Below are 16,556 nucleotides of genomic sequence, written 5' to 3' on the forward strand. Positions count from 1 at the left end.
AGATATTGAAAAATATAAATAAATGGATTATCGTTCGAGAAATCATTCGCATGTGTGTGCATGTGTGTATGCGCGCATGTGTGTGCGCACATGTGTGTCATGTGTGTCATGTGTGTGCGTGTGTGTGCGCGCACGCGCTATAGGCTAAGTTTAAAATATTCGGTTGTATTATATCCTTGTATTATATATGTCGGAGATGAAAGGAAAACCGGAGCCTTCCCTTTGCAATTTTGAGGAAGCCTTCTAATGCTTTAGCCTAGATTTTATCATAACTGTAATTAAGCAATTGTCATTTGTAATTGTTTGATATTTGTGAAAGCGAAAGTGGGTTCGAGGTGACAACTGGTCGCCGAACGTAGCCACGGTCACGGGATAAACGTTTTGCCTGACGAAGGTGTGGATCGGTTGTATTGTTCTCCCTAGAAATCACATAGAATTGTACTTTAGAGATGTCGATATAATGGGACACACGTTGTATTAGGAATCAATCTCCAGACAGAAACTGCCTAGTAACGGCGTTTGAATCTTTCTCGATGTTTCCAAAGAGTATACAACAAACTTTTGACAGAAATTGCCTAGCAACAACGATTGGAACCTTCTCGATGTTTCCAGCGAGCATATAACAAACAAATGCAGTCGTATAGCGAAAAAGATTTTCATCAGATATTCATTCGTGTGATCGCCTTGGAAAGTGATACATCGAGCAATTTACCGAGTGTCTCAGGAATTGTATTTTGTGTTTAAAATTATTCTACACATAGTAAAGAGTTATCCCGTTGACCGTGGATTCGTTTGAACCCCGGAACATTGTTAATAGCGTTAATTAAATTCATTATTCGTGAAACCTATCAATCGTTAATCTCATTATACGTTAAATTCATTATTCGTAAGACATATTATTCGTTCCTCTTATTGTTCGTTAAACTTATTAATCTTTAATCTAATTATTAGTTAAACATATCGTTTGTTAATCTTATTATTTATTAAACTCATTATTCATAATATTTTGTAAAATCTTGTTTATTCGCGTAAATATATTCTCTGTTTCGTAAAACAATGGCTAATTCAAACGAAGGATCATTACGCGCCTTAAATGCTAATGATAACCCGACATATATATGTGAGTGTATTTTATCAAAAATATGTTTTTTATGTTTTCTTATCTTAGTAATTATTTTTAAAAAAGTCTTAAAGTCTTATATGAAAATAAAGCTGTTCTTTATTTCAAATAATTGAAGTAAATAAATACAATGAGTTTTATATTTTATTATATCTTATATTATTGTTATATTGTTATTGAAAAAATTGATATAATCAACAGTTCTTCCTGTTCTCTTGATTGTTTCTTGCTTGTTTCAAACCATGATAATAACCTACAAAAGAAATAACATAGTCCATTGAAAATTTAATATACAATAAAATACTTATATGAAATAATTACCTGTGTAATATACCATATAACCACTAATATACCATGACATCAACATACTTGAAAGTGCGTCTGTATCATTATCTGGTAATCTAGTACATTTTATTAAAATTTCGTATTTTTTTTCCAAATAAAATGTTAAACTTATTCCAAATTACTTATTAATATTAGAAGTATTCAGCATTCCATTAGAATTTTTAAATTGTACTTACTTGGCCATTAATTGTGGTGGTAAAGGAGGTGCAGGTGGCATTATATCAGTCATCGAATTGAAAGATGGTCCCGGTATGAAGTGATGTTTATACGCATTTGCTTCTTCAGAGTCACAATCCATTTTTTCTACATTATATTTTTTCGAATTTACATTTGTAGAAAAATTAGTCTCACAAGTCTCATCGTTCTCTTCATTGAATTTCTCTTCCAAAGCTTTCTTTCGTTGTGCTATTTGACTTTGTAAACCTTCTGATTCTAAAAGAGAACTCAACTCGACTTTCTCTGTATTACCATAGCCTAAACACAGAGTAAAAAAAATTTTTGTCATTTAATAGAATTACTGAATGCCATTCAGTTACTGTCCTTACAGGCAATGTATTAGAATTTCCCATGCATAAATGTATATGTATAAATGTTTGCCTTGATATATGTAGTAATAATCACTCGTCTAATGAGGAGAATTATATTCCAAGCAGCTAATAATGAACAATAAGTAACATGCATGTTTATGGTTCATGACCCTATATTCCACGGGTCTCCCCATAGACATTGACAGGTACTCCTGCCCAGTTAAGGACCTGCTGAATGACACTGTGATAGACTATGCGAAAGCCTTTACTTCATATATATATATGTATTTTTAGTACATTTCTTAATTGACATAACCATCATGCTAAAGGTATTACCTACAAATTTTACAACACACGTGCCATTGTTTTCGTAAATTTTTGATATTATAGCTTCATAAATTTCTCCATCCTCTGAGTATATTGCACGATAAGGTGCTCCTATGATCCATTTCTATAGAGAAAAGATGTGTATACAAATAAATATAAGTAAATAGCAAAATAAAATAATTTGCTTCTTAATCAATATATTTAATAATATTCTGTATCAAATTTGTAATATTCTATCAAAATCACAACCTTGTGTAATTTACTTGCGTGTTTAGGCTGCTTAAGATTTTGTAGGTCTTCTTTCGGTTGAGAATTTCCAACATCCATTCCCATTCGCTTGATAACTTCTTCTTTTGCTAAATTTATTGCTTTATCATATGCTTCTATTAATGCACTATCATCCCAAACATTATCATTGGCTGTGTCTGTATCCTTTTGAGATAGCAAATTATACGTTATTAATATTGATACAAGTATTTTATTATCAAACTATTGCAAATTATCATATATGTCATTTTTCAAAAATTGACTAAAAGGTAGTGGATACTGTTAATTACTATTATGCTAAAATCTTGTACTAAAATAATGTTAAAACCATTACGTTTCCATTACCATACATACGTTTCCATTTCCTCGTATAAAAAGAACATTCATATCATCTGCCATTTTAAAATAACACCATTTAAATATTGAATTTGCTTCTGAAATATTAATTTGTCTCATTTCTTTAACTCTAACACATTGTAAACAATGATGACATTATACCAACTATAATACTAAAAATCTATTCCCCTTTCATTCGAAAGATTATTTTTTGAAGCAAGGTTAACATTGAATGTTCCCAAACTTCAATAACTGTATTTTACTTTCTTTACAATATCTAACAATATATTAGAATACTATAAAAAAATATTGTATGCACAAGAAACTGTTTATAGCGAAATAGCAAAAGAATTAATCACATATTATAACTAAAACGAGATTGTTAAGTAGATTATATTATACTGCATATGCGTTAGTGTTTCAGCTGGTAAATATAGTTTTTATATCTGAAGATAAATAAGATTTAATTCTATAAAATTGCATAATGAATTATACATCTATCTATTACTATTCGTATTTCCCCTTAGTTGTATGTTGTCAATAGCATCAATCACGAACATATAAATAAATATAGAAGAAACCGTTCGGAAATGGAAAGGGAAAAATGAACATGGAAGACAAGAAAGTTTTCTTCAGGTTTAGCGTATGCGTGATACGCTTTGAATGTCTCAGATAAAGATAAAGATACTCTGCTCATTTCTATTTGTTCCGCAGAACGAGAAATTTGTTGTCTTTCATATTGGTTTTTACCATTCAATTTTTGGGCAGTTTTCCCTAGCGAGTGTCGGTCCCTGTTTGATAAAACCAGACCGTAATTTATACAGATATGTATTATAGATATATATTTGTAAAACTGAAATCAGATGAAATAAATGTTGCCTGAGGTTTTAAACGTTTAATAAAAACAATATTTCATTTGGAAAAAAATGTAAGATATGTAAAATTACACATTGATCATTTTGCTGGTCTTGTATCATAAAACGTGTGGCCCGAAGAGCATGTCACGACCGGCATACTTCAAATCCGACGGACTGACGATAGAGATAAAGATGTGGCGGCACTCGGCGACAATGTATATCGCTGAACCATCATGAATGAACCATCAACATCCCAACGGTCCTTCCACCGAAGGTTCTAGAAGAAAGAGCACGTGGCAACGATCGCGGACGCCTAGCAAATGCATGGACGGTGGGGATGTTGAGGGATGACAAAAGAAAGTAATCGGATCCGATCGAAAGTAAAATCATAAGAGTCAGTCTTAGAAAGTCACGCCTGGAGTTCGGACGTAGATTGTAAAGTGTATTGATGTTAGAAAAAAAATAAAGTTTTCTTTTTTTATTTTTTTACCTCAAATTCCTTTTTTATTTTGTTATTTTACGTGACAACACCATCGGCACCTGGATGAACCTTGATAACTCGGCCCAGAGGCCAATGCATGGAGGGAACGTTGTCCTCTCTGAGGATGACGATTGTGCCCTTTTGGATGCTGTGTCCACCCTTGCTCCATTTATTGCGGTTGGTTAGCTCGTTCAAATACTCCTTATGCCAGCGGTTCCAAAAATGTTGTTTAAGCTGTTGGATATGCTGCCATTTGGAGAGTCGGTTCGATGGAATGTCCCTGAAATCTCGATCACGTAAGCACATTAATGAATCGCCAATGAGGAAATGTCCGGGAGTGAGGGCTAGGAGATCATTTGGATCGGTGGAGATAGGAGTTAGCGGGCGGGAATTGAGGACTGCTTCTATTTCTATGATAAGAGTATTACGGTGTTAAGCTCATATGTTTCTGTTTCTCCACTCGCGCTGCGCCATAATATCCTTTGATATTTCCGATCCTCTGGTCGTACGAGGAATTGCCGATACATTTTCTCGATGTCGCCAGTGAGTACGTACTGATGAGCGCGGAATCTGTGGCGGATCGGTATCAACAGGACGCCGACAGGTCGAGGCATCAACGCGGCGCAACACCTCCCGGGCGATCCGCGGGTACCAACCGCCAACACTAGAGGGCTACGACGACAACGAGTCTGTCTGTCTAACTCACTAGCGGTCGAATATACGAGCGATTGATATAAATACCGCACCTAGCGAGACTCCCTCTACGTCTAAGGCAGGGACTACCGGGCATAGCTTTACTGACGAGTCCACCGGTAGTCCCGGGACGAAACGCGCAACTCTCCCTCTCGTTTCATCCGTCATAAATCTAATTAATATACAAAATAAATTGTGAATTGAGTCGAGGATATAGGATTTCCCCATTTTCATGATTATCGTGATTTTTGTATAAATATATTTTTTAAGATACTAATAATTAGGTACTTATAAATTAGTATTATCAATTATTTTGCATTTATAATTCCGCCTCTAGTATAAGTGTTAATTGAAAACTAACTTTATGTTTCAAAAAGTACTAGCAAAGTCGTTGAGTAACAAGCCACTGATGCTAACACAAATAGTATTGTCGTAATTAAATATTTCTAAATATTCATTTTTCACTTTGAACCTGTAGAAACAATTTATTATATATACTATTAGCTAAGTAATTGCATATTTAATTAAGTCGAAATATAAAACTTAGTTATTTTAATAATTTAGAAAATAAAAAACTGACAAACATTTCAATTTAATTTATGGTTGGAACAAAAGACAGTTATTTTTCATTAATTGAAATATTGCAATGCAGAGTACTTTCCAAAATACGCCGAGAGTATTCCTGATGGTGAAACGAGCGTTGCTTCATCGAACGCAGCTAAAGAAAACATCTATGTAGTTGGTGGTACGATGCCTGAAATAGAGGGCGATAAATTGTACAATACCTGTACTATTTGGGGTCCCGATGGAACTTTGATAGCAAAACACCGAAAGGTAAGTAATATATTCCTTTATGGCTTTGAATTTGAAAATATTGGGGTGAAGAAAGTGACTCTATCTAGGAATAATTTAGGAATATACATATGTACATACGTATACTATAACCAATTCTATAATTTACGGTTTATAAAATACGTTATGATACGGGAAACGCCCATTTTTGTTGTAATGTGTTTGTTGTTGTATAAATTTTTCACATACGAAAATACTTATTTTTTCTCCTTTTTAAACATTATTAAATGATAAGATTTTTTAATAAAAGAAAGTGATAAAAACGCTGTCAGTTATTAAATAAAAAATAATTAAAGTTTAGGAGTTGGTAACTTTGATATTAAATTACAAAAGTTGCAGCAATAGAATTAGCGACTACATTTTTATGTTATTAGGTACATCTATTCGACATCGACATTCCTAATGAGATTACTTTTCGAGAGAGTGATTCACTCAGTCCAGGTAACTCCCTAACGACATTCGATGTGAAGGGCTGCAAAATAGGTATTGGCATTTGCTATGATATTAGATTCGAGGAAATGGCACGCATTTATCGGAACAAAGGTACAGTAACTTAATCGATCAATACTTAACTAGCAAAAAATTAAATATCTTTCTTAAATATATTCTATATAAAATTAATATAATCTGTAACTCTGTATAAAAAGAAGCTTAATTTAAAAAACCAGTATATTTGCTGAAAATGAAACAAATAAAAGAATTAAAAGCACAATAAGAGGACTGTCCTCGCATATTCAGAAATGATGGAATGTGAACCGTGCAACTACGAAGTTAATTGGTATTCGGTGGCTTCATATTTCCTGCTTCTCTGGGTTAGGTTGCCAAATGCTGATATATCCAGCGGCATTCAATATGACCACTGGACCACTGCACTGGTCATTACTTCAGCGTTTCAGAGCGAATGATATTCAATTATACGTTGCCTGTATATCACCGGCTCGTGTTCCTTAAGCAAGTTACGTCGCATGGGGACTGTTTCTTCGACCAATCGCGGGGAGACGTAATCGCAAGGAGAGACGTCAACGGGGGTCGTAAATCCCCGTTACGATTATAACAATCGACACCACGAATTGATCGATCCCCTGATTTCCGTTGAGATAATAGGGGTGATTGAGTTTGTATAACACTGTGATTCACAGAATTATAAATTATATATTTCCAGCACTTAGATTACACTGACAGAGAGAAATAAGTAATTAACAACTTGTCGCACGAAGCTAAGATAGATATGTGCGTTAGAGCAGGGCTCTTATAATTGGATTCAATGTATTAGTGGACGTAGCACTATGAGATATTTAAGAGACGAAGTGTATGCTCGACAATACCGAGACCGACTCTCGCGTTATGATTAGACTGCCCCGTTGGGCATTAGCGTATACTTAGTAGTTGACTTTTCCAACGATGTAGAAGAAGTGAAGTTGAGTGACGATGCTGTGTCCGAGGAAAGCTAAGGATGGGTGTGTCTAGCGCACGGGACCGATGTTATTTAGGAGAGTGAGGGAATAGGCTTCGTTTTTAATTGGTTAAACGAAGGGTCTTAACTGCCCTCGACAGAAAGTGGTTAGTGGGAGGAAAGTTGCAGCGTGCGTGAGAAAAACCAACTTTCCCTTGTCCAGCCGTGGTAGACAATAGTGTTTAGAAATTCCTCGGAACCAGATGTTTGTTTTGTTTAAAGGACCTTTGCAGGCAAGTGACTCGGGTTTATGACGGACATCTGGTGTCCGTCTGGCCCGCGGTGTGTGACCTGGGCCAGGTAGAGAGTCGCCCGGCGTAACAGGGACATACACAGTTGACCAATCCCTGGGGAAAGAATCTTTACGATTTAGAAACTCAAGAGAATATGGCAGTCACCGATATCAAAAAAAAAAAAAGAACTGGCGAACCGTGTGTTACCACAACGAGACACGCGATGCTATTTGTCGCTTTAAATTGTGCCGCAACTCGTTTTTGAGATCTTTGCCAGGGGAGCGTTAAAATCTGCTGAAAATATATTTCTGGCTTTTCTGGATTTTAACTGAAATATGACAAATAACGTTGTAAAACATATGTACTTATGACTTACAGAGTAATTGAGTGTACAAAATATATAGTATACAAAATAGCCAGCGATTTAGGGCTTTAAAAGATCAAAAGGAAAGAAAAGAAAAGAAAAGAAGTAAGATAATATGTTGTGGCAGTCTAAGTCGATCTAAGAAAATAGATAAAGGGTGGGAGGGGCAAAGCTAGTTAATCTGGAAAGAATCCAAGCGTCAATTTCAAGCATTTACAGAGAATCAAGCGGGCTGGTTAAAGTCGTGAGTTGAGCAATTATCCCGCCTTAGGTTCAATCAGGTTAGTCCCACGCGAAATTGATCCAACCATGCGAAAACGAGTGTATTCTGATTTCTGTCGCAGATACTTCTGGCTAGTGCAGTACCTACACGGTGGTTGTTGAAATAGCCGCTTCTCATCTATTTTCCGCAGCGCGGACATCATCCTTTGATCCCTTACGACTAACGAAGTTTTCGAAGATGTACGGCAGTTTGAGATTCTACTTGAAAATGATCATGATTGCGGTCTGTGTGCCGTCTGCTCTTCTTTTTGTCCTTCCGTTAAAGACTGGTAAGTTGATACTGATTAATTATGCGATCGAAACCCTATATAATTGCTATAAAAATTCCGCTAATATAATATTCCTTCTTTCTTGTATCTGTCTGCCACTCAGGTCGTTTTACTAATTGCCATAAGTAATTTCTACTTCTTTGCGCTCTCTTTTAACGCATTCGAGACCGAAAGAAATTCATATCAGTCAGTAGGCAAGGGTATAATATACATATTTTATATATAACTTATGTAGTAATGTATGTATCATGTTAATTTCATATTTTTTTCAATATAGAATTATTATATATGTCGGGTTTACATTAGAATTAGGGTTAGGGGCGTGAAACGAATCTTCGTTTGGGTTACACGTTGTCGTTATGCAATAGAGAAGACATTGACTAGTGCAAATACGATTATTACAGAACCGGACAAGTAACCGTGGTAGTTAGGTACTCGAGAAACTAATGACAATGATCCTAGGTTCAATAACGAATCCGTGGTCGACGGGATGATAGATGAACGTACTCACAAAATCGAAGTCGGATGCGTAATATTCACTGATCGTAAAGAGTTACTCCTTTCATCAATGAGATCGCGAGCGAGAATGCCTTTCCCGTCCCGATGATGCCACAGAGGAAAACTATAATGGGGTGTGTCTAAGGATACGAGATCATCGGGTTCGTCGAGAAAAGCCTTCGTTCAGAAAGTAAGGCAAATTGGCGTTGCTGCTAATTGGTCAATCTCCATATCGGTGGTTAGAAAAAGATGCTAGCCGCCCTCGAGGGAAAGTTGCTAGTGGGAGACGCCGCTCGTTGAAAAATATGTCTCCCCTATCTTCCCGTAGTTGGGACAAAGACTGTTTGTCTGTTTGAAGGGCTTTAGTTAACTAAACCTTAAGATTTATAACGGGCCCTCGGGCTAGCCGAACATGTACTGCGGAGACGCATCGACATCTGGCATTCATCTTACTCGAAGAATAGGGTCTGCGTGTGGCGAGCCACGGGACAGAAACCGTTGGAATGTTTACTGTCGCGTGTCGCCACGAATATTTCTTTTAAGGAGAGCTATAGAATTACTCCATACCTTTGTTAAACAAAGCGTTCATCCCGTAACGGCGGCTACGTTCGGCGACTGACTGTCGCCTCGAGCCCAAGCTCATTATCACAACTCTCGAACAATTACAATCGGATTGAATAACTACAATTGTTCAATTACAGACTCCGGTGTTCTTTCATCTCCGACATATATATATTTTTTACATTTGTAGTTTCGCACAGATTTTATTAAAGAAAAGTGTTAACAATGTGTTTTCATGATTTATTTCTCGCGACTGACTTCCATTAATCCCTAATATTCCAGTCGCCATACGCGTGTAAATCTAACATGGCTGCTCATAAATGTCATCAGTAAAGTTATAGTGACGGGTCTTTAGTTTTGCTTGATATCGAAGTAATTTTCCGTCTGCCGCTCGTTTTTCCTTATTCTACCGCAATTAGAACATTTATTTATTAATATTGTTTTAAAGTGACAAAAGTATTGTTCGTGTGAATATACGTATAAATATATATTTATGTTGTGTGTCATTTTAATATGGCTAATGTTTTGTAATTCTTCGATTGCGTTATTTATTGTTTTGAGTAGTTTATTTTATAGAGTATTCGATAATATAAAACATACGCGCACACGTACATATATATATATATATGTCGGGTTAACATTAGGATTTAAGGCGCGTAACGATTCTTCGTTTGAATTAGCCATTGTTTTACAAAACAGAGAATATATTTACACGAATAAACAAGGTTTTACAAATATTATGAATAATGAATTTTTATAAATGATATGATTGATTAACAAATGATAAATTAAATTATTAATTAGATTAAAGAATAATAAGTTTTATCGAACAATAAAAGAAACGAATAATATATCTTACGATTTACTAATTTAACGAATAATGAAAATTAACGATTGATAAATTTACAAATATTGAATTTAATTTACGCTATAAACAATGATCCGGGGTTCAAACGAATCCACGGTCAACGGGAAAACTTCAAACAATTTTATAACACAAAAAAATACGTTTGCCGAATCACTCGGAAAAATTACTCGATGTATCACTTTCCAAGGCGATCACACGAATGCCTCTCTGATTCAAATCTTTTTCGTAATCCGACTGCATTTGTTTGTTATATTCTCGCTGGAAACATCGAGAAGGTTCCAATCGTTGTTGCTAGGCAATATCTGTCAGAAGTTTGTTATATACTCCTTGGAAACATCGAGAAAGATCCACACGCCGTTGCTAGGCAGTTTCTGTCTGGAGATTGATTCCTCATACAACGTGTGTCCCATTATATCGACATCTCTAAAGTACAATTCTATGTGATTTCTAGGGAGAACAATACAACCGATCCACACCTTCGTCAGGCAAAACGTTTATCCCGTGACCGTGGCTACGTTCAGCGACCAGTTGTTACCTCGAACCCACTTTCGCTTTTCACAAATGTCAAACAATTACAGATGACAATTACTTAATTACAGTTATGATAAGATCTGGGCTAAAGCATTAAAAGGCTTCCTCAAAATTGCATAGGGAAGGCTCCGGTTTTCATTTCATCTCCGACATGGCCATACTGACTATCACACGTCCTCGTGTGCAGCTAAAATACAGAGTTTTAACATTAGACTCGGTGTAACTGATATTATTTACCATTCGATTAGATGTTCCAAATAAGTCAAGGGTCCAATTCAGCAACAAAGCTCTGTTCAAAAATTTGACAAGCAAGGAAATGAAAAAGAACTCAAATTAGTGTTATAGTTTGTATTCAAAGTACCAGTTGCACTCCGTAAATCACCAGTCAGACCGCAATGACACGACAGATCATTTTCGACTCCACACAAAGATCTCAGTTTGTTGAATCACATAACCACGTTGGATGCATAACAATAAGCACAAGACACCAGTGAGGATATTATAGAAAGCACAGGGCACCAGTGAGGATATTATAATAAGCGCAGGGCACCAGTGAGGATATTATAGAAAGCGCAGGGCACCAGTGAGGATATTATAGAAGCGCAGGGCACCAGTGAGGATATTATAAAAATACAAGCACTACACTGGGAGTGTTATAAAAGGCGCATACACTACACTGGGAGAATTATAAAAGGCGCACACACTACACTGGGAGAATTATAAAAGGCGCATACACTACACTGGGAGTATTATAAAAGGCACATACACTACACTGGGTATATTACTATGACCACAATGCGGCGTTAATGATTCCCAGAGATCAATGTGCTCGCATCGTTATTATCACCGTCGCTGTCATCACCGCAGACATCCAACTCAGCAGGAATACAACCATCTGGCATCTTTCTCAACTTGTCGTGTCTATCCTTATATGACCGTTTGCCATCTAGAGTTTTTAAAATATATCTATCCCCCTCTAAAACTTCCGTTATCACGAATGGACCCTTGAATTTCGGATCTAGCTTCGTTTGGTTTCTCTCCTCGTTCTTACGTAACACAAAGCCACCGAGATTAAACCTAACTATCTTCGCTTTCGTTTTGTCAAACCGGTCTTTATCATAACTGGCGCAAGTCTCTATGTTCCGTATCGCTTGTTGCCTTACATTGAAGATGTCTACTTCCTTTTCCTCAATATTATCAGGCAACAATAAACCGTAGGGCCTAGCTGCCTTCCCAATTAATAATTCCAGAGGACTTGATTTGGTTACACGATTGGTAGTGCAATTCAAGGCCAGTTGTATCTCCCCAATCGCGTCTTGCCAAGATCGCCCGGTCGTTTCCACCGTCGTTAACATATTTTTCAGCGTACTCATAACACGCTCTACCTGTCCATTGGCCCTACTCGCACCAGTTGCTATTAAGTGAAGTCTAATATGTCTATTCTGGCAGAAATTTTGGAAATCTTTACCCGTAAAACACCTTCCTTGGTCTGCTATTACCCGGCAGGGATTGCCGAATAAAAATATAGCGGACTTAAGTGCTATAATGGTATTAAAGGAATCTAATTTACGAGTATGATACAGGTATACAAATTTCGTGAAATCATCAACTAAAACAATGATATACTCTTTCGAGTCACTCTTACCACTTAATTTACCCGTTATATCCATGTGTACCGTATGCCAGGGTATGCTGGTCTTAGGTATGGGATGTAGTTCAGCTTGTACTTTACCTGAACTAGCCTTCGAAACTCGACAAGCATGACAGTTCTCAACGAATTTGCGAACATATTTCGCCATTCCTTCAAACCAGTAATACTCGTATAGTTTCTCAAGCGTTTTATCCCAACCTAAGTGCATAATGGACTGATGCACATGATTAATGACGGACCACCTGAAACCCCTTGGGACAATGGGCAAGCAAAGAGTTCTACCTTTTCTCTGTATTTTCCGATGGAGTGTACCAGACCGTAATTCATACGTATTCGCAATATCTTCCGCGAGCTCCTCATTTTGCAACTTACGGACGATCTCAGAGATTTGTGGGTCGCGACGTTGTTCTGCTAACAACCAATCATCGGAGATTTCAGATAGATTGATTTCTTTCTCTACAATTTTGTTGATCGTACGGTGATCCAGATCTACGGGATTTCTCGAAAAGAAATCTACATGAGCCATTCGTTTGCCTTCCCGATACATAATGTCAAAGGTAAAAGTTTGCAGGTAAGCCCACCATCTGTAAACCCTGTCATTTAAATGTACCTTGTCACTGGATGCCTTCAGAGAATTACAATCAGTGACAACAAGAAATTCCCGACCGTGCAGATAGTGACGAAAATGCTTGATGGCGTTTACCACTGCCAGCGTTTCTAACTCATAAGAATGATATCTAGATTCCGCAGGGCTAGTCCGCTTGCTATAATACTCAACTACTCTATTTTTACCTTCGACCCTATGCATTAGGATAGCCCCAAATCCTTCGGAACTAGCATCCGTATGTAGTTCTATTGGATATTTGGGGTCAAAAATCATTAGCACCGGCTCATTGGTCAGAATAGAAATTACTTTTTGCCTAATTTTTTCATGTTTATCCGTCCAATTTATGTTCTTGCTACCGGAAGTGAGAGCATACAAAGATTTCATTACCTGTGAGAATTTAGGAACAAATTTTCGAAAGTAAGAAGCTAAACCAATGAATTGCCGGAGCTGTGTAACAGTCGTTGGTGCGGGCAAAGAGCTCAAGGCTTGTACTTTACCTGGGTTTGGTCGGACTTCTCCGTTATGAATCACATAACCCAGATAAAGTACTGACGTCTTCAAGAAAGAACATTTAGAAAAGTTGAAAGAGAATCCGGCGTTTACGAGGGTATCTAGGACGGTGTTTAATCTTTCTAACGCCTGATCTATCGTATCGGCAATAATTAAAACATCATCCAAATAAACGACAACATATGAATAAGCAAGATCACCTAAGGCATTGAAAATGGCCCTCTGAAAAACAGACGGTGCATTCTTCAATCCAAACGGCATCGTCATGTATTCATATTGACCATCAGGAGTAACGAACGCGGTATATTCAGTCGAATTCGGGTGAATAGGAATTTGATGAAACCCGCTGGCCATATCCAGGCTTATAAAGTATTTCGCCCCTCTCAGTCTCGCGATCTGATCAGCTATGAGAGGAAGAGGGTACCGATCCGCGACGGTGTTTTTATTTAATGCTCGGTAATCTACACATAATCTATCTGAACCGTTCTTTTTTTTAACAAGTAATAAAGGGCTTGCGAATGGTGAATTACTCGGTCTTATGATTTTTGCTCGGATCAGTTCACCTATCCTCTCTCGAACTATTCCCCGCTCCTCCTCACTGAGTCTATAAGGACTTCGTTGCACGGTAACGTTGGGATCAATTAAACGAATTTCTAATTGACCCGTATTTACACGATTCCGCGGAAAACCCGTAATAAATGACTCTTTGTATTTCTCGAGAACAGAAATCAATCGATCTTTATCGTTACCAACTACATCAGTGTCGACCTCATTAATGTTGATCACATCTTCCGCGACTCTGCTACAAGCGTTAACTATTTTTGTCTTACAAATATCGACACTGTTTCGTGTAACATTCACGTCAAAACCTTGGCTCAAAATTTCACGACCAATCATGATATCGTATTTTAAGTAATTATCAGAAAGGGCATGAAAAGTTATCTCCAATGTAAAACCGTTAATACATACAGTGGATAAAATCTGAGATGTACTGTTAACGCAAGTATTCCCTATGCCTCGCATTATTACTACATCAGTCGTTCGTTTGCCAGAAAATTTCGAAGCTACGGATTCTTTGATTAATGAGCATTCGGCTCCGGAATCGAAATAAAATGGGTACGACTCACCCAGATGACTTAATTTACCAGCTGGAGGCTCTACCACACAGGAGTCGACTCGACGTTCATTCTTGAAGCCGGATTTTCTGTTCTGCAGTTGTGGACAATCAGGTGCGATATGACCCTCCGCACGACACTTGAAGCAAACCACCTTGGACGATGAAGCTGGACGGTTTCTTTCCTGGTGTTGTGTATCCTTTGTATCCTTTGTATCCTTCCGCTGTTCACTACGCATCCTCTTGCGACACTCCGTTATTTTGTGTCCAAGAGTACCACAATAATGACACTTCACCCGGTAATGCGATAACTTGCGTCGTTTAACTTCAGGTTCCTCCGATGTATTTCCTAACAAGGTTGCCGGCAGATCGTTGTAAGGATAAGCTCTCATTTCATCATAAAATTGTTCCTCCGTCTTGATATTATTTGCGAGCGTTAATCGATGAAAGCGTTGATCTTGTGAGTTTAGCATATAAAGAGTTAAGGCATTAAGTACTTCGTTACGTATTAAGGGCATCGTTAGATCTTGCATCTTGATCTGCAGCATGGAACGGAGGCGACTACCGTAAGCTCCTAGAGTTTCGGTCTCCGTCGGTCGTTCTCTGGACATCCTTATTAATGCCGTGGCGGCTGTCTCTCTGCCACCAAAACGCGAAAGGAATTGTTCCTTAAACGTTGGCCAGGAAAGTTTTCCACCGCGCACTATTTGTGAAAGCCAATGTGCAGCAGATCCCTTTAGGGCACGATTTAAAGCAGAAAGTAACACACTATCTTGCATCGGATAGTCTTTCAAAATCACATCTGTGTATGAGCACCACGCGAATGGATCAGCGCCCGTGCCTTCAGGATCAAAACGTGACAACGTTACATCCTTAGGTTCCATACTCGACTTTTGCTCCCTAGGCTGAGTCATCTGGTTCATGATTTTCATGAGTTGTTCCAAAGTGACACTTGGGCTTGATCCCACTTCTGATGTCGGGTTAACATTAGGATTTAAGGCGCGTAACGATTCTTCGTTTGAATTAGCCATTGTTTTACAAAACAGAGAATATATTTACACGAATAAACAAGGTTTTACAAATATTATGAATAATGAATTTTTATAAATGATATGATTGATTAACAAATGATAAATTAAATTATTAATTAGATTAAAGAATAATAAGTTTTATCGAACAATAAAAGAAACGAATAATATATCTTACGATTTACTAATTTAACGAATAATGAAAATTAACGATTGATAAATTTACAAATATTGAATTTAATTTACGCTATAAACAATGATCCGGGGTTCAAACGAATCCACGGTCAACGGGAAAACTTTAAACAATTTTATAACACAAAAAAATACGTTTGCCGAATCACTCGGAAAAATTACTCGATGTATCACTTTCCAAGGCGATCACACGAATGCCTCTCTGATTCAAATCTTTTTCGTAATCCGACTGCATTTGTTTGTTATATTCTCGCTGGAAACATCGAGAAGGTTCCAATCGTTGTTGCTAGGCAATATCTGTCAGAAGTTTGTTATATACTCCTTGGAAACATCGAGAAAGATCCACACGCCGTTGCTAGGCAGTTTCTGTCTGGAGATTGATTCCTCATACAACGTGTGTCCCATTATATCGACATCTCTAAAGTACAATTCTATGTGATTTCTAGGGAGAACAATACAACCGATCCACACCTTCGTCAGGCAAAACGTTTATCCCGTGACCGTGGCTACGTTCAGCGACCAGTTGTCACCTCGAACCCACTTTCGCTTTTCACAAATGTCAAACAATTACAGATGACAATTACTTAATT

The 16,556-nt window shown here is 37.4% G+C and overlaps 2 protein-coding genes across 7 annotated transcripts; one reads left to right on the plus strand and one right to left on the minus strand.

Moving 5' to 3' along the window:
- Positions 1-1,182: 1,182 nt before the first annotated feature.
- LOC143304196 (survival motor neuron protein-like) lies at positions 1,183-3,914 on the minus strand. 6 transcript variants are annotated; one of them, XM_076626577.1, is made up of 6 exons: positions 3,870-3,914; positions 2,569-2,751; positions 2,329-2,443; positions 1,642-1,939; positions 1,442-1,521; positions 1,183-1,373 (listed from the first exon to the last, which is right to left on the minus strand). In XM_076626577.1, the coding sequence occupies exons 1-6, from the start codon at positions 3,897-3,899 to the stop codon at positions 1,315-1,317; spliced, it is 765 nt and encodes a 254-aa protein (XP_076482692.1). In that variant the 5' UTR covers positions 3,900-3,914; the 3' UTR covers positions 1,183-1,314. The 6 variants fall into 6 exon arrangements, with proteins under 6 accessions (XP_076482692.1, XP_076482691.1, XP_076482690.1 ...); XM_076626576.1 differs by lacking the exon at positions 3,870-3,914 and adding an exon at positions 2,941-3,106; XM_076626575.1 differs by lacking the exon at positions 3,870-3,914 and adding an exon at positions 2,932-3,106.
- A 1,624-nt stretch (positions 3,915-5,538) lies between these two features.
- Positions 5,539-6,756, plus strand: LOC143304210 (omega-amidase NIT2-A-like). Its single transcript, XM_076626596.1, has 3 exons — positions 5,539-5,787; positions 6,180-6,348; positions 6,623-6,756. The coding sequence occupies exons 1-3, from the start codon at positions 5,704-5,706 to the stop codon at positions 6,754-6,756; spliced, it is 387 nt and encodes a 128-aa protein (XP_076482711.1). The 5' UTR covers positions 5,539-5,703.
- Positions 6,757-16,556: the final 9,800 nt, after the last annotated feature.

The sequence above is a fragment of the Bombus vancouverensis genome, unplaced genomic scaffold (genome assembly GCF_051014615.1).
Source record: "Bombus vancouverensis nearcticus unplaced genomic scaffold, iyBomVanc1_principal scaffold0026, whole genome shotgun sequence".
Classification (NCBI taxonomy): domain Eukaryota; kingdom Metazoa; phylum Arthropoda; class Insecta; order Hymenoptera; family Apidae; genus Bombus; species Bombus vancouverensis.